The sequence below is a fragment of the Lynx canadensis genome, chromosome B2 (genome assembly GCF_007474595.2).
Source record: "Lynx canadensis isolate LIC74 chromosome B2, mLynCan4.pri.v2, whole genome shotgun sequence".
Taxonomy (NCBI): Eukaryota; Metazoa; Chordata; class Mammalia; order Carnivora; family Felidae; genus Lynx; species Lynx canadensis.
The window spans coordinates 100,337,320-100,362,783 of NC_044307.1; the positions used below are offsets into that span (position 1 = coordinate 100,337,320).

Consider the following 25,464-nt stretch of genomic DNA (forward strand, 5'->3'; position numbering starts at 1 on the left):
GTAGCAAAATTAACCTAGACTCTGGATAGTCTTAAATGCCAGGTGAAGTAATCTGATCTTTAAATGGCAGGCTGTGAGATCCCAGGAGAGGGGGAGCTATCAGAACTAGGTATAAGATAATAAAGGCTTTGTCCAAGGCCTTCTAAGCTGAAATGGAGAGGGAGTTATGGAGCTGAGTAACATTTTAAAGGAGAAATTAACAGGACTTTGTGACTAGTTGAAGTCAGAAGACTAAGACAAAGGGTGATACAAATTTCAGCAAGGTTTTGAGTTTCTGCAACTAAAAGAATGATGGTGCCTTTATTGTGGAACAGTTATGAGAGGTACTGGTTAGGGAGGGGGAACAATGTGAGATCCCTAAGTCATACTATTCAGAAGAGGATTTGAAAATTATTGTCACTGGAGTATGATGACTGAAGACACAAGACAAAATTAGTTTATCGCAGCAGAAAGAGAAAATAGCATCAGTCGAAACCCAGAGCTTCAAGATTCAAGTTTGATAATGATTTATCAAAGATCCATTATAGATAAAACACTATACTGCAGACCTTCAGGAAATAAAGAGAAATAAAACATGAAGCTCAAGACATCAAAGAGCTTCAAAAATCTAATAAGGAAAGAACGACAAACTGCTTTTTAGAATACAAGGCAGGTTATGAAAAGTACCAAAACAGCAAAAGAAAATGCCAGGAATGAATGATTCTTCTCACTGAATATCAGGATAGACTTTACGAAAAAGACTTTGGATGAATGAAGGATGACTAACATTCTGATGGGCCTAAATGAAAGAATGACTTTTCAGGCTCTGAGAACTCTGTAAGTAAGGGCACAGTCACATAAAAATAGAGACGTTGCATACTGGGAGAACCTGCACTAGAGCATAGGATGCTGGAAAGGGGCACCTGGGTGGCTCAGTCAGTTAAGCGTCTGACTTCGGCTCAGGTCATGATCTCTCGCGGTCTGTGAGTTCGAGCCCCGCGTCGGGCTCTGTGCTGGCAGCTCAGAGCCTGGAACCTGTTTCAGATTCTGTGTCTCCCTCTCTCTCTGACCCTCCCCCGTTCATGCTCTGTCTCTGTCTCTGTCTCAAAAATAATTAAAAAAAAAATAAGACTGGACACTACATTGGGAACAAAATGCCACATTAAAGAAACTGGAATTGATTCTATAGGCTAAGCCAAGACAGGACGGTGAGATAATCAGATTTATATTTAGGAAAAAAACTGGTAGCAATGTGAAGGCTGAATTGGAAAGGGTGGATGGATCACAAAGCAGAGACAGAAACCAATAGTCTAGGGAAAAGTAAGGGCACCCTAAATTGTGACAATGGTCATGGGAGAACATATAAGAGCATTTTTTTTTTAAATTTTTTTTTTCAACGTTTTTTATTTATTTTTGGGACAGAGAGAGACAGAGCATGAACGGGGAGGGGCAGAGAGAGAGGGAGACACAGAATCGGAAACAGGCTCCAGGCTCCGAGCCATCAGCCCAGAGCCTGACGCGGGGCTCGAACTCACGGACCGCGATATCGTGACCTGGCTGAAGTCGGACGCTTAACCGACTGCGCCACCCAGGCGCCCCCATATAAGAGCATTTTAAGGTAAAAGTTCAAGACTTGGGATTGTTTTTTATACCACCCTCTCCACCCTCCATAGTCATGCATTCAACAAATATTGATTAAGCATATTCTATGTATCAGGCTAGATGCTAGAGATGCAGCAGTAAAAATCCATCCAGGAAAAATCCTTGCCCTCATGGAGCTTACATTCTAGTGGGAACAGAAGGGCAATAAATAAACAAATGTACACTATATCAGATATTGGAAAAGAAACCAAGGAGAATACAAGAGATTTCCACATCTGATATTATGGCCGACTAGGTGCTCTAGGGGACCCTGCCATTACAGAACCATATGTTGCATAAGAAACCTCCCTTGATGGATTCCCTGATCTCACAAAAGGTCAGGGATTATCTACAACTCCAAGTGCCGGCCCAAATAATGTATCCTTGTGGCTAGAGACTAAAGGAAAGTCAGGATGGGCCTAAGAACAGATGCCAACAACACTTCAATGGGGATACTGAATCATGGGCCACCAGCAAAGTAAGAAAGCTGAGCCTGCGACCACAAAGTCAGCTAAGACTCTCAAATGGACTAAAATAAACCTAGATACTACCAGTAGAAGCAAAAGAAAACTCTCTCTGGAGGAAAAACTTCTTAATTTAGGCCTATGGACTAAAACAAAACAGTTCCCTGCTAAAAGCAGATTATTTCCATTTTGAATTAGAAACAAAATCCATTCCTACACTATTTACGAGAGATCCACCTAAGCACAAGGGCCATAAAACCTGAAATAAAAGACTATTAAAAGGTGTATCAGGCAAACTGCTAAGAGTTAGATCAACTATTAGTAATGTCAGATGGAATAGCTTTTAAGATAAAAGCATTATTAGGAATACAGATGGTCACTATATAATGATACAAGCTTCAATTCACCAGGAAGAGGCAACATTCCTAAACTTGCCGTGGACTTGAAATATATATAAAGCAAAAGTTGATATAACTTCAGGGAAGGAAGAAAACAATGATAATGTTAAGATATAGACCATCCAGAAGACACAGTTAGCAAGGTTCATCTAGTGGGCATATACACAACTTTTTTTCAATAATTAGAGAATACACATTTTTCTCAAAGACACATGGAACGTTTACAAATGCTGATCACATACTAGCAAGTCTCAAGAAATTTCAAGGAATTGTTATCAAACAGGCTATGTTCTCTGACTACAATGCAATGAAGTTAAAAGTCAATCACGAAAGTATAAATTTAAAACTCCATCTATTTGGAAATTTAAAAATACTTCTATTGTGGGTGGCTCAGTCGGTTAAGCATCCGACTTCAGCTTGGGTCATGATCTCAGGGTTCACAGGTTCAAGCTCCACATCGTGCTCTGTGCTGACAGCTCAGAGCCTTGAGCCTGCTTCGGATTCTGTGTCTCCCTCTCTCTCTGCCCCTCCCTCGCTCATGCTCTGTCTCTCTCTCTCTCTGTCAAAAATAAATAAACTAAAACAACAACAACAACAACAACAACAACAACTTCTATTGTGTGTCAACTATACTTCAATTAAAAAAAAGAAAGAAAGAAAAAGAATCAAGGCAGTAGCATTTAGACTGGTGGCCACTGTATTCTTCACAGCCATTACCCCATAGGACAAACAGTGCAACTTAATTAAGAATATCCTTGATGAAAGAGTAAAAAATATTAAGTTAATTAAATCTCAAACCTTGAGTATACATGTCTTTTTAATACTCTAATAAAATGAGATGTATACATAAAGCATTTCTGTTGCACTATGAAGCCAACAGTTGTCTAGAAGAAACAGGAGTTGTGCAGTTGTATGCTGCCTAGTTGTTTCTCACTAAATATTTTTGTTTTATTAGATATAGTTACATTTTTAAAGATTTTATTTATTAATTATTTTATTAAAAATTTTTTAATGTTTATTTTAGAAAGAGAGAGTGCAGAGTGCATGTGGGGGGGGAGAGATTGAGATTGAGAGAGAGAGAGAGAGAGAGAGAGAGAGAGAGAATCTGAAACAGGATCCAGGCTCTGAGCTGTCAGCACAGAGCCCAATGCAGGCCTCAAACTCATGAACTGGGAGATCATGACCTGAGCTGAAGTCAGATGCTTATTAACCCACTAAGCCACCCAGGTGCCCCTTAAGATTTTATTTTTAAGTAATCTCCACACCCAACATAGGGGTCAGGCTCACAACCCTGAAATCAAGAGTCGTATGCTCTACTGAGGGAGCCAACCAGGTGCCCCAATAGTTATTTTTAGTAAAATATGTTATTTCGTTAATAGGAAAAAAATTTCCTCTAAATCACTCAGAAGTAAAAGGAGAATCTATGAAGAAATTAAAAATACTCAGAAATGAAATAATGTAAGTATTACCTATCAAAACCTGTGAAATGAAGCTAATGCAGTATTTACAAGGGAAATTTATAGAATCCTTAAATATTTAAGTTAGGAAAAAAGGAAGGCTGAAAATAATGATGTACCCAAGCTAAGGGGAGTGGTGGGGGGGGGGGGCGGTGGGGAGCTCAAGAAAATACACCAAAAGAAAGTAGAAGTAAAAAGATAAAGGTAAGGGCAGAAATCTATGAATGAGACAGGATTTATGAAGCCTCTAGGACAACTATTATGAGAGGATAGAAGGTGCAAATAAACATTACAAATTACAAGGAGGATCATAAATCTAGGGCCAATGGAAGTGAGAAAGATAACCCCACAAAGAACTTTATACTGATTACTCTTAAAATGTATACAAAATGGACAAAGTCGAGAAAATATAACCTACAAATTGACTCAGGATGAATTAGGAAATCTTAACAAACCAGTAAGTGCTAAATAAATTGAAACTATATTTAAAAATCTCCCTACTAAGAAAACACCAAACCCCAAATGACCACAGATGCAAGTTCTCCACAAATTTTCAGTGAACAGGTTATTCAATCTTATTCAAACATTTGCAGAGAACAGAAAAAGAGGGAATGCTCCCAATAAGTTCTGGAAGGACAGTATAATCTTGGTAGCAAAAACAGACAAAGTATGGGAAAGAAAAAAATTTCAGGCCAACCTCACTCACGAGTACAGATGCGAATATATTAAACAAAATACTATTAAGCTAAATCCATTAACAGGAATGCCAGGATGGCTTCACATGAGAAAACCTACATAAGTCCCTCAGCATATTAACATATGAAAAAGGAAAGATGATATAATTATCTCGACAGAGGCTAAAAAAGCAGTTAATAAAATTTAATACCCATTCATGATAAAATCTTTCAGCAAGTTAGACTAGAAAATTACCCTCTTAACCAGATAATGGGTATATATCAAAAACTAAGAAGTAACATTGGAAGGATTCCCTTTAAAATTGGGAATAATGCAGTGATATCCACCATTACCACTTCTAAAATCAACATCGCACTGTAAGTCTGGTGCTATAAAACAGTAATTAAAGGGATATGAATTGGAGAGGCAGGAACAAAATTATTGTTATTTGCAAATGATGTAATTATTTACATAAAAAACACAAAGTATTTACAGACAAATTATTAGCAATAGTAAGGGAGATTAGTAAGATGTTTGGCTAACTGAACAATACGAAAAAGTCAGCTGTATTTTTATAACCAGCAAAAGAAAAAAAAGGGTAGGAAATAAAATTTTTCAAAGGCAGCATTTCTACAGTAATAAAAAAAAAACAAAACTATAAGGTACCTAAGAATATATACACTAAAGGATGTAGAAGATATTTATACAGAAAATCTTGAAACTTTATCTTAAATGACATTAGTAACTCTCAAATAAATTAAGAAGTCATGTTTATAGATAAGAGGACTCTATACAGTAAAGACATCAATTCTCTCCATTCTTATCTATAAATCCAGGGAATCTGGCTTAAGACATGACATCCAGATTTATTTTATTATTTTTTCAAGTTTATTTATTTATTTTGAGAGAGAGAGAGAGAGAGAGAGAGAGCAGGGGGTAGGACAGAGAAAGAGGGAGGGAGACAGAATCCCAAGCAGGCCTCGTAGGGCTCCAACCCATGAACCGTGAGATCAAACCAAACCGTGAGACCTGAGCCAAAATTAAGAGTAGGACACTTAACCAACTGAGCCACGCAGGCGCCCCCAAGATTTATTTTAAAGCCATAGTAAAGACAGTATGATACTGGTACAGAGATAGACGAAACTGATCAATGTGATAGAATGGAGAACCCAGGCGGAACCATGATGCTGTGAGAAGAGCAACTTCAGAGTCAGTGGAGAAAAAAGGAACTAGTCAATAAATGGTGCTGGCACAACAGGTATCCCAGTGGGAAAAAAAATAAAATGAATCTTTGTCTCATATCATCCATACAACAGTTTCGAGCAGATTAAGGAATTAAACATGAAAAGCAAAACTTTAAAACTGTGTGTGTGTGGGGGGGGGGGGAGATGCAGGATATAGCTAATATCTTTCTGACCCTCAGGTAGGAAAGAATTTCTAAAACGAGATATAAAAAATCATCACGAAAGAGAAGACCGACAAATCTGGCTATTAAAATAACTTTCAACCACCAACAATAAAGAAAAGAAAAAGACAAAGCACAAATGGAAGAAGTTTGCAACAGATAAGTAACAAAGATTCTGTATCCAGAATAAAGAACTCCCACAAATCAATATAAAAACAACCTAATAGAAAATGGGCAAAATGTCCAAACGGGCATTTAACAAAATAAGAAACATTTAACCATTAAGCATATGAAGATGTTCAGTCTCATTAATAAAGAGGGAAATGTAATTAAAATCAAAATGAGATACCATTTTATACCTAGTACTTGGTTAAAAATTAAGAACTGCTGAGTGGGAAGTCAGGGGGAACTCCAAAACATTGTTGTTAAGAGAATAACTTGGTACAACTTCTTTGGAAAACAATGTGACATCATCTTGCAAACCTGAACAATTGCATACCCTTCGACTCAGTTATTCCATTTTTAGACACACCAGAGAATGTTCCTAGCAGCATAGGTTGTCAAAAAAAAAAAAAAAAAAAATCTGAACACAACCCAAATTTCTAGCTAACAGGAAAATGGAGAAATTAATTGTGGTAGAAGCACACAATGAATTTTAAAACAGCAATGAAAATTTGGAGGTTACTAATAAAGGTAAAAAAATGTTTGCGTCTTAGCAGCATTATGCTGAGTGAAAAAAGCAAGTTTAGAAGACTATATACAGCAGAATGCCATTTTCTTAAAACTTAAAACCAAGCAAAGCTAAGAATATACTATTTAGGCACACATACAAATGTGATAAACCTATTTTTAAAAAGGAGTGCATAATGTAGGGATGCTTGGGTGGCTCAGTCAGTTAAGCATCTGCCTCTTGATTTCGGCTCAAGTCACGATCTCATGGTTTGTGAGATCGAGTTCCTCCTTGGGCTCTGTGCAGACAGTAGAAATTGGGATATTCTCTCTCTCTCTCTCTCTCTCTCTCTCTCTCTCTCTCTCTCTCTTCCTCTCTGCCACTCGTGCTCTCTCTCAAAATAAACAAACAAAAAGGAGTAAATAGTGGATTCAAAACTTAGGATATTTGTTATTCTTGACAAGGCAGGAAGATGGGATGGGGGGAAAGGCATAAATAGAAGCAAGCTATGGGTGATGTTCCAGTTACTGGGGTAAGTGACAGGCTCTCCACTGTTACACCTTGTAAGGCACATAGTCTTTGTAAAGACAAAAAATAAAGCAAAGAATGGGGATATGCACTGCTGGAAGGGTGTCATTTTCAACAGTAATAAGCGCTATTTAAATTGCTCAGAGAATGTCTCCTTGAGAAGCTAACACTCGGGATAAGACCTGAAGAAAGTAGAGTAATAAGCTGCTGGAATATAAGGGAAGGGCAGTGTAGGCAAAGAGAAAGAGAAGCTGGAAAGGCCTGAGACAGGCGCTTGCCTGGAGAACTGGAGACTTGTGAGGGAGAACAATGGGCATCAGGAAGGACAGAATGATAAGGCACTGATGATTCTAGAGACAAGGAAACCAAACAGAAGTCCGGCCTGCTGTTCCCAATGCTTCTGCTTTGGGTACACGTCACTTGTGTACCAGACTTGGAGAAGTTCTTGAGCACTGTCTGGCCTGCACTCTGAGAGTAGGTGAGGGCCCCCAGAAGATCTGCAGAAGGGCAAGGCCATGGTGGATAGCAGTGAGAGGAAACCTTGGGGAGCTAGCAGCCTGGCTAACTGGAGAAAGAGCAAAGAGGTCAATGCAGCTGGAGTCAACATGACAGGAGAGTTAGTGTAGGAGAAGCAGTGGAGAGGTAAGGTGAAGATGGGCGGGGTTGTCAATCATACAGAATGATGGTTTTACATGACTAGAATTGGCATCATTTTATATTACTTTATCTTACCCATAATTTTTACAGGTTGTACAATGTGGATTTTGGCATTTTGCTAAATCTCTGAGAACAGAATATGGAGAGATTATCATTTTCTACATTATATATTTTTATAATGTTTGATTTTATATTTTTTGGCATTGTTTCTAATTAAAGAAATGGCATTTTTTAATAAAAATGAATAATGCTGAGAGGAATAAAGGGTGTTTAGAGGAAAAAGAGCCCAGGGAAAAACCTATGAAGGAGGAACCAAGGTGAGAAAACAGCATAGGGTTCTAGAAGCTAAGAGAGCTTAAAAAGGAAGAGGTGGTCTTCAGGTACAATAGAATGAAAGATAAAAAAAGGCAACTTCCTGGCATTTACAGAAGACAGACACAGGGAAAGAGACCCAAATAAGTGGGAAGAAGGTAAAGGCAGAATTAGAGTATACTTTGGAAGGCCTTAGGGAGAACAGACTCTCTGGGATATAACAATTCTTGGGGTACCTGGCTGGCTCAATCAGAAGGGCATGCGACTCTTGATCTTGGGGTCATGAGTTTGAACCCCACATTGGATATAGGGATCACTTAAATTAATAAAACGTTTAAAAAAATCTTAGAATTATCAAATCAACCATCTTTTTTTTTTTTAATTTTTTTTTTCAACGTTTATTTATTTTTGGGACAGAGAGAGACAGAGCATGAACGGGGGAGGGGCAGAGAGAGAGGGAGACACAGAATCGGAAACAGGCTCCAGGCTCCGAGCCATCAGCCCAGAGCCTGACGCGGGGCTCGAACTCATGGACCGCGAGATCGTGACCTGGCTGAAGTCGGACACCCAACCGACTGCGCCACCCAGGCGCCCCTCAAATCAACCATCTTATATATCTTCTGCTACATTATTTGTAATTTTACATTTTGAGCTTAAATCCTTCCAAAATAAAGCTGTAAGATAAAAACACAAAGTATGTGATATGGGAGCAAAGTTGCTTCACGTAAGAAATGAAAATAGATGATGAGCATTTGAATGGCAGAAGAGCAGGAAGCTGGTCTTAGATCACTGTTAGCTAACTCTCATTAGAAGTTCCTGCAGTCATGCTGTGTAGAAACAGAGAATAGCTTTCAACGACCCCTTCCACAGTGGAATGAGGATACAGAGAGAGAGAAACAGGGATTCTAACTGGTACTGAAGTTTGTAGAAATATCTTTTTTTTTTAAGTTTATTTATTTATTTTGAGAGAAAAAGAAAGCACGCACAGGAGGGGCGGAGACAGAGAGAGAGAGAGAGAGAGAGAGAGAGAGAGAGAGAAAGAATCTCAAGCAGACTCCACCCTCAGCCACACTTGGAGCTTGAGCCCACGACCCTGAGATCATGACCTGAGCCGAAACCAAGAGTTAGGGCACTTAACCGACTAAGCCGCCTAGGTGCCCAAAAATACCTTTTACAAAGGATACTTGAAGCTTATGGAATCTCTAACTGTGGGGTCCCCATGTACAGTGGGGAGCAGTGGCTATAAGCTCTTTCATACAGTCTGAGAAAGGAATGCAGAGTTTGGGCAGTATCCACAGAGAAGGGCTCCTGTAGTCAGGTGACGATCTAGAATTACACAGGATGTTATTTTTAAATGCACACCTTGGGGCACCTGGGTGGCTCAGTCAGTGAAGCATCCGACTCTTGATTTGGGTTCCGGTCACAATCCCAGGGTCGTGGGACTGAGCCCCACGTCAGGCTCTGGGCTGAGTGTGGAGCCTGCTTGAGATTCTCTCTCTTTCTCTCTCTGCCCTTCCCCCCACTCTCAAAATAAATAAACATTTAAAAAATATACACACCCCTTAACTGGGATTACACATAACAAGTAAATAAATGTTAAGAATAAGTAAATACATGTTCAGCTCATAAGATATTTGATGGTTCAAAAGAACAATAACAACAAAATAAATGTCATGACCACCAATAAAAAGGATTTAAATATTCAAAGCATTTTCATATCAATCATTTCCTTTTTTGTAACAGGAATTCTCCAGGGCCCACAGGGCTGGGGCAAGTCTCAGAACTCCACCTAATCTTCAAGATTCCAAATCAAGTCATTTTTCCAGATATTATGCTTAATTTTCAAAAGATTAACTTTAATAGTAATTGATCTAAGTGAGTGTATACCCTTTAAAAAAATATAAAGGGAACTGCAGCTCACGCACACGCACCTACACCCACACACACCAAAAAGAACGAGGAGAGGATACCAAAGTCGTTCTGACCTACTTACATCCCAATTAACACAGACTATGCTTTACTAAAACTCCTCTTACTGCGAACACAAAACGCCAGCTGTGAAAGAAAGTGATACTGCTGGGTTTGCACACTTTAGTTACCATAGAAACCGCAGAAATGGCAGGAGTTGGATGCTTCGCATTTAAGTTATCAGCAATAAAATCGGATAGACACATCAAGGCCACAGGGTTCATTTTAGTTACATTGCATTTTAAAGGCCAAAGTCAGGGAAATCATGTGATAAGCAATATGATTACTTAAAAACTATTCTTGAAATACCTGCATTTTAGCAGGATTTAGTTATTAATTCTTGAATTTACATTCATGAGGCTTTACATGTACTTCAGATTTGCTTTTTCCTCCTATAGAATCAGTTTTCTTCCACAGGGTTAAATTTAATTTTAGTTAATTGGCACTTCATAAATAGAATGGCCTAAAGATACACAAGTGCCCTACTACATTTGCTTTGTGCTCCCCACCCCAGGACATTTGGGACAAAAATATGAAGCCACAAGATGACTCTTATCAGCACCAATAAAGAGAGGAAAATACAAACACAACTGTCTACAACCCTGAATAATAGGGACAAAACCAATCAGAACATCAATCAGACTAGTTTTTAAACAATGAATAGTGCTAACCTAGTATTGATGGCTACAACTATTCTTTTATTTAAATGTAGTTGGGGCGCCTGGGTGGCTCAGTTGGTTGAGCATCCGGCTTCGGCTCAGGTCATGATCTCATGGTTTATGAGTTCGAGCCCCGCGTTGGGCTCTGTGCTGACAGCTCAGAGCCTGGAGCCTGTTTCAGATTCTGTGTCTCCTTCTCTCTCTGTTCCTCCCCTGCTCATGCTCTGTCTCTCTCTCAAAAATAAGTAAACATTAAAAAAAAATTAAAAAAAAACCAAACTAAATAAATAAATAAAAAATAAATGTAGTAGCACACAACTCTCCTCACATCTGATACAAAAGTACATTCCAGGAGAAAACCATCAGTGTTTGTGCCTTTCTTTATTCTGTTCTCCATTGTTCACCTTGAACAAAACAGATTCTGTGTCGTAACAAATCGAGCAGCGAACTAAGGGGGAGATAAATATGTTGTTGTTTCTTTTATCATTTAGCAAACACAACAGTCATTTGCTAATAGAGTCAGTTTATCATCCCTGTTAACCCCTTAAAATAACCTCATTGATAGCAGAGGGTTTACATATATGAAGAATCTGATCATTATGACTGGAACCTCCCAAAGGGCAGGGAGGATATTTCTGTCACTGCTTTTTGTATCTGCTGAAATCCAGGGACTTAATATTTAATAAACATTTATTGGATGAGTGAATAAAAATTGTCAGTGGTTAGTACTCATGGTCTTTTGGTAGGCAAGTTTTCAATTTTTAAAAAAAATTTTTTTTAACATTTATTTAGTTTTGAGAGACAGAGACAGAGCGTGAGCAGGGGAGGGGCAGAGAGAGAGGGAGACAAAGAGTCCAAATCAGGCTTCAGGCTCTGAGCTGTCAGCACGGAGCCCAACACGGGGCTCAAACCCATGAACTGTGAGATGGTGACCTGAGCCGTAGTCGGCGCTTAACCAACTGAGACACCCAGGTGCCCTGAAAGTTTTCAATTTTTTTTTGGAAAGTTTTCAATTTTAAAAGAAACTGTGGGGCGCATGGCTGGCTCAGTTGGTGGAGCATGTGACTCTTGACCGTGGGGCTGCGAGTTTGAGCTCCACATTGGGTGTGGAGATTACTTAAAAATAAAATCTTAAGGAAAAAATAAAAATATAAATGAATGCATGAATGAAGTTGCAAGAAACTGGAGTCAGTACCTTCCCCAAAACATGCCAAGCTCACTTCTGAATATGGGTATCCCCTGCTTTTCAAAAGTTCAGTTATACCACTTTACTTTTACAAAAAATCTGCATTAATACCTATTTCTTTCTAACTGAAAGATACATGAAGAGGATTTTTGCTTTTAGGAAAAAAGGTGAAAAGTGAAAACAGCATTTAGCATTTGCTTTGCAGCAGCCCTCACAGAGCCAGCACGCCCCGAGCGGGGAGACGGCCCCCACCGGGCTCCTTCCCCAAGACCACACTCAGCATCAGCCTGCCATAGCTTTCAACTAGGAACATCTGTTCTTTCTCTGGATTTATTTTGTGCATCTGTTAGCGAGATGTGTCCTAAGGCATCAGAAAAGCCTGAGAGAGGTTATTTTGGGGGTCTGGGAATGCTCAAAAAATTTTCCATGTAAATCAGTGGTTAGTACTTCTTCACTTTCCTCCATTTCAGCTTCCAAAAGATTTCATAGGAACACTCTGCTTGTGGATAGAACAGGTTTTTAAAAAATCTGATTTTGGTTTATTCTGGAGTTTCAGCAACCACCCATATGCTAATGATTCTCGAATCCATAACCATACATCTCCAAACTTCTATATGGCTTACGGTTACGTCAAACGGTACGCTGGCCATCTCCACAATCCTCTCAAACTTCGAGTGTTCAAACTGAATTTTTCCTGTTTTTCTGGTATTCTCTTCTCAATCAACAAAAGCAGAAGTCGGAACACCCTGTCCTTTATCCCTCAAATCTATCTAATCCTCAGATCTGATTATCTTACTTCCTAAATATTTGTCGACTATTTCCCCTCCTCACTTGATTACCTCAGCCAGGCCTTCATCATTTCTCAACCCGCTGATTACAATAGCCTGATAAAACTGCCATCCCTGCACCTTCCGACCCACTCTCCGTACCCCGGTGTGAGTGGTCTATCCTAAGCGGAAACCTGACCGGCTCAGCTCCAACTGACCACAGGAAAAGTCCATGCTTCAAAACATGCCGGTGAAGATTAACCATGATTGGGTCCCTACTTTTCTCTTCTGCTGCTTCTTTCACCATTTCTTGCTTTGCTTCAGTGATACCAACGTGCTTGCAGTTTCTTACCCCGTGCCCTTATTTAAGCTGTCTCCTCTGCCTGGAATGCCCCCTTCATCTTCTAAATATCTACTCATCCTTTAGATTCAGCTCAGTGTGAGTCCTCAAAGACGGCCCCCATCCCAACTGGTCAGGTGCTCTCCTCCTGTGCTCTCAGTACTTTATGCACAGCCAATCCCCGACTGCACCTCATAATGTCTTTTCAAAACCTTTCTGTTTTATGCTGATCCGTTTGTGTATTCTTCTCCACCATGCATTCACTGAGGGAAGGGATTGTATTTTATTTATCCGTGTATACCCAGTGCCCAACATGGCGCCCGGTACATATTAGGAGGTCAAAGTGTTTGTACAGCAAATATTCTTAACTCTGTAAACCAGCACTTCCTTCACAGAAATCCTGTTATAAATAATAATGTAGTTAAAATGACAATTAGGTTTCAGAGTTCTATAAGTGTCACACTTTATAGCTATATTGTGGGTTGAACAGGCCTTTGTATTCAGAGAACGTAACTGTTTCTAAGCAAAAATGCCTTTCTCAGTTCAAAATTACGTATCTACAACTAGGTGCAAGCTATCTGTAACTCAGGAGTAGACTATAATATTAAATGCTGTGATTCATTTCATGTTACCTTAAAATGGTCTAGGGGGATCTGTAGTAGGTCAATCTGAATAATCTATGTTAATCAAACCTGGGTGTTCATAATAAACAATGCCTGCCACCCCAGCACCAAACAACAGTTAACAATACACTTCTTTGTTCCAGCCTTTTAGGAGTGGTTATAGGCCTGAACAGCAGAGATAAGGTTTTCTTTTCTCGAACAAGAACCAATAAAAAGCAGCCATTATAAAAAGCTTAATGCAAGACAAACACAGGTATCTAGAAGGCTATTTACCTAACTAACTGCAAGGTCACTAAGAGTATAATCAAGATAAATCCCACACTGATGGCAATGCCAGCACGAGTGCTGCACAGACATTCAGATTCTATCTTACTCATTAATGAGTACAATCCGTCCTCAGAGAAGCAATGCTAGTAGAAAGTAGTTTTCGATTTACATTTGTGACATTCATATTCAAATCAAATAATTCAGTCTTATTATCATGACAATTAAGAATGTCAGAGGTAGAGCTCCTTTCTCCTTTTCTCCACCACGGTGATGGGTGCGGATGACTTTTCCTGGCCAAGTCTTCTCACGAGACTTTCAGAATCAAAAGCAGAATTGTCCCATTCCCCAGTGCCTGCAGGTGAAAACTGGTGAGAAAATCAGGTGCGGCTCCAAAAGGAGACATGAGAGAAGAACCAACCTGGGTCTATATGGGATTGCACCTGTGTTTCTGCTGCATGAAGGTCATGTGCTCACATCCTCTCACTCTGTAAACATCATGCCTACCTGAACAATAGTCATGTTTTATCCAGGACAATGATCGTTCTCTGTTACTATGCTTTTGCACCAGTGGGTTGGTTCAGTAATAAATATGTGAGAACTTTTGCCCCAAAAAAGAAGGATGTCAGAGGTAGAAATTATGAAACTGAGCCCTCTTGCGTCACTCATGAAGACACCAAGGGGAAAGAACTACAACCTTAACCAAGCTCACTGTCCCTGGACAGTGGCAGACCCAGGATTAGAACTCAAGTCTCTAAGAAATGCACTGCAGGCCAGGGTTATGAGAACAAAAGTGGACCTGGAAAATGCACAACACTTAATTGATTTATGGCCCTCACCTCCAGAAGGCTTCTACTTAGATGAATGCTTAGTCGAGAATCTTATCACCCAAAATAATCACCATATGCAATCTCCCAAAGAAATAATCAGTTCATGCATATAAGATCTCTTCTTGATGAAGACACCATCACTTTCAATAAGAGATCCTGAATCATCCTATGGTGCCAGTCACACAGGATGCCTGTGGTAGTGATCACCCTGGTATATACATTTGTCCAAACTGATCAATTTGTAACTAAAATGGGTACATCTTGTTATATGCAAATTCTACCTCAATAATAGTAATTTAATAAAATAGTATGCCTGAAATGGTTCTTCAGTTTTAAACACAGGCCTCAAAGTGCTGGGGGTCCTGTCTGTAGCCCTTGATTCTTAACCAGCTCCTGCTATTCCTGCCACTGTGGAATGTATCTGGACTATCACCTCTTAGCGACTTTGAAGTTAGTTTGGCAAACCACATTCTAGATACATGGGTTTGTCAGTACAGGCTACGGTACTGTGTTTGTCTGACAGGGATCATCAAAAGAGCCCTGTCCCTGAGCTGAACCTTAAGAGGCCTCATCCCCTTTGAAGCTGGCCCTCTTAGAAGTGTAATTCTTAGTGTGTATCACCTGTCTATGGAACAGATGGGACATTACACTTCAACTCAAATGGACAGATGTGTATTCTGCAGAACACTCCCATGACTGGGCTGTGGGTGTGGATGACGGAAAACCTGTCATGCCAAAAAAATCACAGCCCACCTGTGACACAGGTATATGTCACAGTATCTAGAGCACCTTGAGAAACACTATCTCACCTGATTGTCACAAGGCCCTGTGTACTGGCAGAACAGGAGTCCCTGCACAGGGATGACATCACTACCATCAAAGGCCTTCAGGCTGGAGACATGAACTGCTGGGCCACAGACTCTCAAGGGCCCAGCTCTAAGGAACTAGTAAGGAACCAAAGGTCACCAGCAGCAACCCCAGTGTAATTCTTCAGCATGACAAGATCTGTAATTGTCCAAAGTCACCTGAAATTGCAAGTTAGAAAATAACCAAGCCATATTTTCCTTTTTCGTTGTTAGCTCTGAATTCTAAAAGAAATTATAATGATTAAGTCATATTAAAATAAATACCACTTTCTGCCATAATTCTTTAATTAGCATGTTAATTTAATAAATCAAATAAAAAATAATAAACAGATAGGGCTCCACTCTGTAAAGAAGAAAGGGCTAGAGTTGTAGGTTAAAGGAACTGTGGTGGCGGGGCGGGGGAGGAGAGTGGGACACCTGGGTGGCTCAGTCAGTTGAGCATCCGACCTCGGCTCAGGTCATGATCTCACAGTTCATGAGTCTGAGCCCGGCATCAGGCTCTGTGCTAACAGCATGGAGCCTGCTTCAGCTTCTGTGTCTCCTTCTCTCTCTGCCCCTCCCTGACTCTGTTTCTCTCTCTCTCTCAAAAATAAACATTTGAAAATTTTTTCAAAATAAAATTAAAAAAATAAAGGAATCCTGGGAAAGGCAGTTGAAAGAATGGGCATCTCTGGATTGCTGGTGGGATCCAGAATAATGTACAGAAGCTTCTACAGAATGGAAATTAGGAGGAATTCAGGAACTCTGGAGCTAAGACTAGGAGATGAACAACTGTACAAAGTCCCTATCATTATTTCAATTTTATAAATGAGTAAACTGAGGCTTACGGATCAAGATTAGTTTTCCTAGAAATGTATATATGTTTTTTAAGTTTAAGATCTCCAAGCTCCCATTTCGTAAGAACTAAGCGAGGCTAAACTCTAAGACAGTACTAAAATTCTTCAAAATGCCAGCATGATGGCTCCAATCAGATTTTAAGGGTGTCTTTGCAGTGTCGCACATTCACCTTGTCAGGCCGTCTTTAGTATACACAAAATTAAAGACTTAATGTATCTCCCTGTCGGACAAGGTATGAAGAGCTGCACACAGATATTTCTAGCCATTCTCCAACCGCCAAGCACTTATTTTAATCACACTTTCACAAAGATTAACAGTACAGTACTTCTTCCCCAGCTGAGTAGAAAAGAGGCCATCTGTGAGTTTTGTACATTGGACTTTCATACATGACATTCGTAAAGAGTCTTCAAATGCTCTCTTTTAGCTGAAGAACTATAACATTTCTCGTCAGCTACCTGTTACAACTCGGCAGCACTAGTGACCGTGGGAAACTTAAATTTTTCTTTGCATTTTTCCCTGTTTGACACAAATGTGAGAAAAAGAGAATAGAAAGTAGCAGTGATAAGCGTAGGCCTCAGACAGTTTAACAAAGATGGGATCTCTAGATAGGTTCAAAGTGAAAAATCCTGGGTCTCCATTGAACACACCCTCTAGATTTAAGAAGATTAAACTTGTGGTTCAATAGTGGGTGCAGGAGGAATGGAGGGCACAGGAGAGGAGAGGAAATGCAAGGAACATATGCCAAATTCTGGAAATAAATCACTAAAGAATGTTTGTAAAAGGGAAGGGATAATTGGTACATTATAATATTTTTTTAGCTCTTTAGAACCAGAACTATCCTCTTGCCACTCAAGCAACTTTTTAATATGGAAAGGAGGGACTTGTATTTTTCTTTTATATTTCTACTAAATAGGACAATAATAGGATCCATTTTAAAGTCTCTTAAAGTTGGTGGTAGGCAGCTTCGGACATGGTTTCCAATATCCCCACCCCCAGTAAACACACCCTTGTGTAATTACTTCCTGTGAGTGTGGGCTGGAAAAGTGACCTCTGGCGATGGGATGTCACTTCCATGATTCACTAACAGAAGACTGCGACTTCCATCTTGCTAACACACACTCTCCACCATCTTGTTTGCTCACTCTGGTGAAGAAAACTGCCATGTTGTAAGATGGTCTGTGGAGAAGCTGAGGTGGCAAAGAACCAAGGAAAGCTTTCACCTTCCACCGATCAGCTCAGGAGGAAATGAAGCCTGCTAACAACCACGTGACTGAATAAGGAAGCAGATGCTTCACAGTCAAGACTCCAGGTGACTGCAGTCTTTTAAGGAGACTGTAAAACAGGATCCAGATAAGCCACACCTAGATTCCTGACCCATAGAACCTATGAGATGATAAATATTTAAACGTCTTGAAAGCCACTGAGTTTTGGGGCAAATTGACATACGACAATAGGTAACTAATACAGACTTACAACATACATAGCGAACATGTCATAGACAACCCAGAATGCTGTTAAAAATCAAGTATTCTGGGGGTGTCTGGGTGGCTCAGTTGGTTAAGTGTCCGACTTCAGCTCAGGTCATGATCTTACGGTCACGAGTTCGATCCCCCCCCATAGGGCTCTGTGCTGACAGCTCAGAGCCTGGAGCCTGCTTCGGATCCTGTGTCTCCCTCTCTCTCTCTCTCTGCCCCTCCCCCACACATGCTCACTTGCGCGCGCGCTCTCTCTCTCTGAAAAATAAATAAGCATTAAAATAATTTTTTAAAAAAATCAAGTATTCTGCCTGAACGAGCAGGTATCATGAGGAAAAAAATAAAACTAAACTAAAATAGCTCTTCATTAGTTAGCATGACAAAGTATCCAGGGTCATACACTACACATTTCTCTATAGCTAGAATATCTATTACATCATTTCCTTTAACCAGCTGAATTACATTTGACTCTAAGAATTGGCAAGTTTATTATTATTATTATGATTATTATTATTATTATTACTACTACTACTATTAACCTCTAATAGAATAAATAAGTCTTTAGGTCTGTGTCAGAAGTGACTTTTTGACAATCCAAAAGTGCAGTAGATGGTAACTAATAACAAAACCCAAAAGATTACTGGCTACAAAATTATTTTCTCCCTCAACTAAATTTCCATGTACCATGTTTGCAAAAGATAGTTATCTGTGCTCATAGACTTCAAAAGAGTACAAATTCACCCACTATTATGAACAATAATTACCATTCAAAACTAAAGTTAGAGTTTTGGTTTGGAACCACCACAAATATTTTTTGAAAGTCAGAGCAGGGGCGCCTGGGTGGCGCAGTCGGTTAAGTGTCCGACTTCAGCCAGGTCACGATCTCGCGGTCCGTGAGTTCGAGACCCGCGTCGGGCTCTGGGCTGATGGCTCAGAGCCTGGAGCCTGGTTCCGATTCTGTGTCTCCCTCTCTCTCTGCCCCTCCCCCGTTCATGCTCTGTCTCTCTCTGTCCCAAAAATAAATAAACGTTGAAAAAAAAAATAAAAATAAAAAAATAAAAAATAAAAGTCAGAGCAGGTCAGGGCCCTAGAGCATTTACTCAGATCTTTCATTTGATAAAGACCTAGCATTTATCATGTTTTAGGTACTGAGATATGATAAAGTGATGAAGAGATGGTTTAACGCACAGTTCAGTTTATGCCACTGATCCAGTAGCAAAACTCATAACCAAGAAGCCGTAAATCTACTTAACAATACAACCATTTAGCCACTATTTCTCTTTGCTAAAGAATAACGTGCAATTGCCAGATGCCTTGCTGAAATTCAAGTAACTTATGAGCACAAACAATATGCCAACACTAGGAATACAAAAATTAGTAAGATATGATCCTTACTCCCCAGGAGCTCATAATTTTGAAAACAGGATCAACTATTTATCTTGGCATCCTTCCAACCTACCCGAACAGTAATCTCATAAAAGTGAGTCATCCTATATTTCATCTTCTTACTCTTAGCTATATCCTGCTATAAAATTAAAATACATCTTTTTTCCCTTGGTGTTTACAAGTTCCAAATATTTATAGACTTATGTCTCTACTTCATTGTCTCAGCCAAGATAAATATATTTAGCTCCTCTTCTCCTTTCTTTTTAAAGCAATTCCTCAATGTAAGTAATATTTTTAGTGACTGTTTAAATTCTCTACTTCTGGTAAATTTTAGGATCCATATGACATAGCTAACTACTATTACAGATATATAATCAATCACAATGAAAACCCCAACCTTGGGGCGCCTGGGTGGCTCAGTCGGTTAAGCGTCCGACTTCAGCTCAGGTCACGATCTTGCAGTCCGTGAGTTTGAGCCCCGCGTCAGGCTCTGGGCTGATGGCTCAGAGCCTGGAGCCTGTTTCCGATTCTGTGTCTCCCTCTCTCTCTGCCCCTCCCCCGTTCATGCTCTGTCTCTCTCTGTCTCAAAAATAAATGTCAAAAAAAAAATTTTTTTTAAAAAGAAAAACCCCAACCTTCTTTGATGATATAATGCTTCTTTTTTAAAGTCCAAAACACTGATTTTTTTATTTACTTTTTATATTTGGGGGGTTGTATTATTACATTGCAAATTCACATTTACTCTAACACCTTTAACTCTGGATCTTGCAGAGACAGTATATACTCTGAAATAATTGTGACTAACAAATAGTGTAAAGCCCAATTTCTTATGTCAATGGGAAACGAAGCATTAAGAAAAACCACTCACCGACTGAAACTGCAACTCTATTGCACAAAAAATAATTTTTTGCATGTTCTCATCATGCTTTCAACACCACATTCATATGTGATACGCTTTGTATTTCTATACTTACTAGAGAATCCATCTCAAGTAAACATACAGTTTAAATCTTCTACTCCTGAAAATACTTTGGCAAAACCATGACAATGTGGTCCAGCTATCAGTACTCATGATCAGCGAAAAGAACTGAGTAGGCTCTCACAGGGTAGATTCCTACTTCAACGTCTAGCTCAAGTGGCAGCTCTCTTGAAACTTTCCCTCATCCCCTCCTCATAACCTCTTCTAAGCTTGAGTAGCATTTAATCTGTGCCTATCACGTAGCCATGATCACCATCTTTCTCATCTATCTTACAGCATAACTGTTTATGCGTATGTCGTGTTTCTTCTCTGAGAGTAAACTCCGGAGAAGGTCTTTAATGCAATCGTATGTGTACTGTCCCCATATATCCTTGCTTTAAACACACAAGGTAATAATAAATGTTTATTGAGGACAGTGTGTTGAAGTATAAATATGTTACTTGATCCAGAAGCATACCGTAAGAATCTATTCTTACTCATATTAATTCACTGAGGAAATATTTACTCAGTACCTGTTGTGTACTCGAGTACTGCTGGTGTGCCAAAATGATTCGTAGACCCTACTCTCTCAAGAAGTGTATGGTCTAGAAGATGATCTAAGACAGCCACTATAATACTAACAGATAAGTGCCGTAAGAGAAGTAAAGAAGTACAACGGCAACCAACAAGAAGGAGAGATTATTGGGGCGCCTGGGTGGCTCAGTCGGTTAAGCGTCCGACTTCGCCTCAGGTCATGATCTCACAGTTTGTGAGTTCAAGCCCCACGTCGGGTTCTGTGTCCAGAGCTTGGAGGCTGCTTTGGATTCTGTGCCTCCCTCTCTCTCTCTGCCCTTGCCCAATTCACACTCTGTCTCTCTCGCTCTCAAAAATAAATAAACATTAAAAAAAAAAAAAGGAGATCTTATTTCCAAGTAGGAATGGATATGAGGAAAAGTTTTAACATTTGTGCAAGTCCTCACAGACAAGTAGTATTTGAATATGTACAGATGGGGTAATAAATAAAGGTCATTGAGGCAGGAAATCTCAGGATGACACAGGGGACAATCAATAGTTTAATGGTATAGTGTAAGTGAAAGATTACAGGATTGGGATAAAGAAAAATTCTAAAGACAGTTGGAGCTATATCTGCTATGACCTTGAAAGCCCAATAAGGAACTAGAGCTTTAGTCTGTAAGCAATGAGGAACTATTTCAAAGTTCTTGATCAGGAGCTGTGTAATTATCCAGAAGGTCTACAGTGGATGGAAGGGAAAGAGATTGTTTGCAAGGAGACAAGTTAAGAGGCTAGTACCATACCGCAAGAAAGAGATAATAAAGGCCTGAACTAGGAATGAGGCACTAGAGATGGAAATAGACAGATGGAAGAGAGAGTTTAGAGATGAAACTGACAAGACCAGGCAAGGCCTAGATGTACAGTGCAAGGGTTTGCAAGGGGTAAAAGAACTTTCTAGGCTGAGAAAAGGGTGATGCCATAACTAATATAGACATTAAAGCAGCAGCAAGCCAACAAAGAGAAAACCAGGTCCTAGTCATCCTGAGTTTTAGTCCCAGTGGACACTCAGGCGACAACATCAGAAATAAAATCTGTGAATCTATGTTATTGAGAATAAAATACACAGTGTTGTGAAAAAAGAGAAGAGTTGAAATTAGTCAGTCTTCAATAAAAGATTTTGATCGATGATTCAAACGTGATCATGACCTCAAAAATAACTCACATAGCTTATGTTAATTACATAAAAAATTAATGAAGGAGAGGGTTTGATCTAGAACAACCTCATGTAACCACAGAAAAATGTGCTGATTCATGGTTAATAGTAAAGTGGATAGGTGGAAGTCTTTGAGAACTTTACAGTTCAAAATTATGAGGTGAAATGCATCTGTTGAAATGGTAAACCCATCTTTGTGGTCACTGGCATTTGGCTCCAATTTATCTTCAATGCCACAGCAAGAGACGGTCAAGTCAGATGACAAGGCCTGACAATGTAGCCACAGGTACTAACTAGATCTTCTTGTGTATTCATTCCTTTCTATAATAAATACTTTTCCTCAATTAGTAAAACTGAGTTGACCTAGATTCATCCCTACCATATCCCTAGAATCTCCAAAAGCCTAAGAAATAATGATCTTGAAACCATTTTTTCAAGGAGAGTTAGGAACAAAACTTCCAATTTTAAACTCATGATTATTACAACTATTCAGTACCCATATTTTCTAACAAATAAACAAAAAAAAATCTCATCAACATAAACTAAAATAACAACAATGCAAAGATAACTGGCATAGAATCTGACATTAACAAATGTTTGTTACATGTGTACTGAAAAAAAGGTAAAATCAAACATTTGATTTGTTCATAATACTGATAACAACCTTTATTGATAATACTGACAACGTTCTATTTACTAGATGCAGGGTCATTATTTCCGTTTAGCTCTTAAGGGAAAAAAACAGTAAGAACTCAATATTTAATTATTAATATTTTTACTGAAAATGAGCAATAATGTGAAGAACAAAATGGACTGAAAGGTACTTATTTTACACGTGACTATTCCATTAAGATTATACCAATTATGCATTGAAAACCACACAGACATTTTATAGCTATGCATAAATATAATGAAAGAACATATACCAAATGTTAATAAGGGTACTCTTTAAGCATAGGCTTATGGGTGATTTTTATTTCCTTCTTTTTTGGTTTTATGTATTTTCAAAATTTTCTATAATCAATGTTCATAATAATTGTACCAAGAAGAAAAGGTATTTTTAAAAAGAGGTCAAAAAAACCCATATTGATCAATTTAAAAGAAACATACTTACCAGATCTCTGTGAAGCACCCAATTTGCATGGAGGTAATGGATACCATCAAGAATCTGGTAAAGTAATGATTTGACCATAGATCTTGGCAACTGCATGGGCTTTTTATTTGCTTTTGATGCACGGTGAAACTTAATAATGTGCTAAAAATTAAAAAAAATAAAACATACTATTATAACATATAGTCTCTGCTAATATTTGTATCAATAAAACACAATCAAGTCTACAATGAATTCTCTACATTTAAAAATTACTTATTAAAGGCCAATAATGACACAAAGAAAAATAATTTGAATGATAAGGGACCTATACTGGGGGTGAGTGTGACAATGTTATTGTGGGTATAATAACTAGATTTACTGAAACCAGTAAGATTTTCATTAAATAGAACCAAAAGGTAAAAAGCACTGATACTTAAAAGACTGCATAAAAACAGTACTAGTATTTTTTTTTGAAAAAAAATATAGTATTAGTTGTATTCTCTACTGACAGAATGAAAGATTAAAAGAGAAGAAAAAAATACTCTATAATTCTTTACTATATTTTTTAAAATATTTTATTTTAAGTAAACTCCATGCCACACATGGGGCTCAAACTCATGACCCTGAGATCAAGAGTTACATGCTCTACCAACCGAGCCAACTACATGCCCTTAAATCTTTACTACTGTATAAAAAGTTAGCACTTAGTAAATCTGTATAATGTCACTGACTATGTGTACATTTGAATTATTGCAAAAGTCTACCTTCTTTTGGCATAGGATGAAATTAGGATATATTCCTAGTAGTTAATATTAAATAGGAAATCATTAGAAAGGAGGAAGGAGAGAAAAAAGCGGAATTCAACCTCATTGAAATAAATACAACTGGATCACTATATTCAAATTTTTATGACCACATGTTATTTTGTAGGTTATGATAACAACATTTTGATAGGGAAGATATGCTACCTGTCCCCCAAACCTCCACCTCCATCTTTGCCTCACCCCTGTGCAAAACACAACATGATGGGTATTAAAGGTCATGTAGGGGCGCCTGGGTGGCTCAGTCAGTTGAGGGACCAACTTCGGCTCAGGTCATGATCTCACAGCCCGTGAGTTCAAGCCCTGCATCAGGCTCTGTGCTGACAGCTCAGAGCCTGGAGCCTGCTTCAGATTCTGTGTCTCCCTCTCTCTCTGCCCCTCCCCTGCTTATGCTCTGTCTCTCTCTGTCTCAAAAATAAATAAAAACATTAAAAAAAATTAAAAAAAAAATAAAGGTCATGTAAACCCCTATTGAACAACACTGGTAAAGCTGTCAATAATGCTCCACTAACTTAAAAATGGCCAAATGGCATAGAAAAATTTTAACCTATTAACAGAGCTTTCTTGCTTTTTCATAAGCTGTTTAACAACATGTACTTTATTTAAGGAACTAATAGAAAATTAGGGTTTATATGGAGGGGCAGTATCCAGAAAATATATAATAGGAGCTACACATATATAACTTTCAACATTTTATAGCCACAGCAAAAGAAAAAAAAAAAAGAAACAGGTAAAATTAATGTAGTATATTTTAATTAACCCAGCTTATTCAAAATATTATCATTGCAACACAGAATCAAAATAAAAAATATTAATGAGATTTTTTTTTTCATACTAAGTCTTCAAAAGTCCGTGTGTATTTTATATTTACAGTACATCTCAATTTAGACCAGCTACACTTCAGGTGCTCACTAGGCACACGTGGCTAAGGGCCATCATGTTACAAACGACATGGTTCTACAGGACCCGATCAGTCCAATGCACTGCATGTTCTTTCATCATACCACTGATGTTCAAGGTGAAGTACGTACATTTATCAAGTAACTCTTGGATCCAAACCCACAAAGGACCCGGAGAAATGGGGAAAACATCATTTTTATGAATATCCATGAAAAGAATGGAGAAAAATTCACTGGACACTGTTATCAATATGCTGTAATAGCATAAACTCTGAAAGCTCCTTAAAGACCGAGAAGTCTGTCAAAGTTATTCCTAAACAGATGTGTGACTTTATGTAGATGACAAACCGCACTATGTTAAGTCAGAATTTAATTACCCAAAATTTGAACTTCCGGCCAAGTTTGATTTTTTTTTTACTTTTAGCAACTCCTTGGATAAAATGTTTAAGCATCTTGATTCCCAACTTAAAAACTTTAGAATTGGAATTTGGGGCTAATGTTTCTAAAACCATGTATGTACCTCTATTTTGTGGAGTCGGTTTTAAATGCCAAAATGTTGCAAGAGATTGACCTTAACTTA

At 38.7% G+C, this 25,464-nt stretch overlaps 1 protein-coding gene across 3 annotated transcripts in view; it reads right to left on the reverse strand.

The window, feature by feature from the left end:
- Positions 1-25,464, reverse strand: part of CDK19 (cyclin dependent kinase 19) — a 149,234-nt gene that overhangs the window by 33,626 nt on the left and 90,144 nt on the right. For all 3 annotated transcript variants that reach the window (XM_030316158.1, XM_030316161.1, XM_030316160.1), the window contains exon 4: positions 23,186-23,326. In XM_030316158.1, the coding sequence (XP_030172018.1) occupies positions 23,186-23,326 (141 nt within the window). The remainder of the gene's footprint in view (positions 1-23,185; positions 23,327-25,464) is intronic.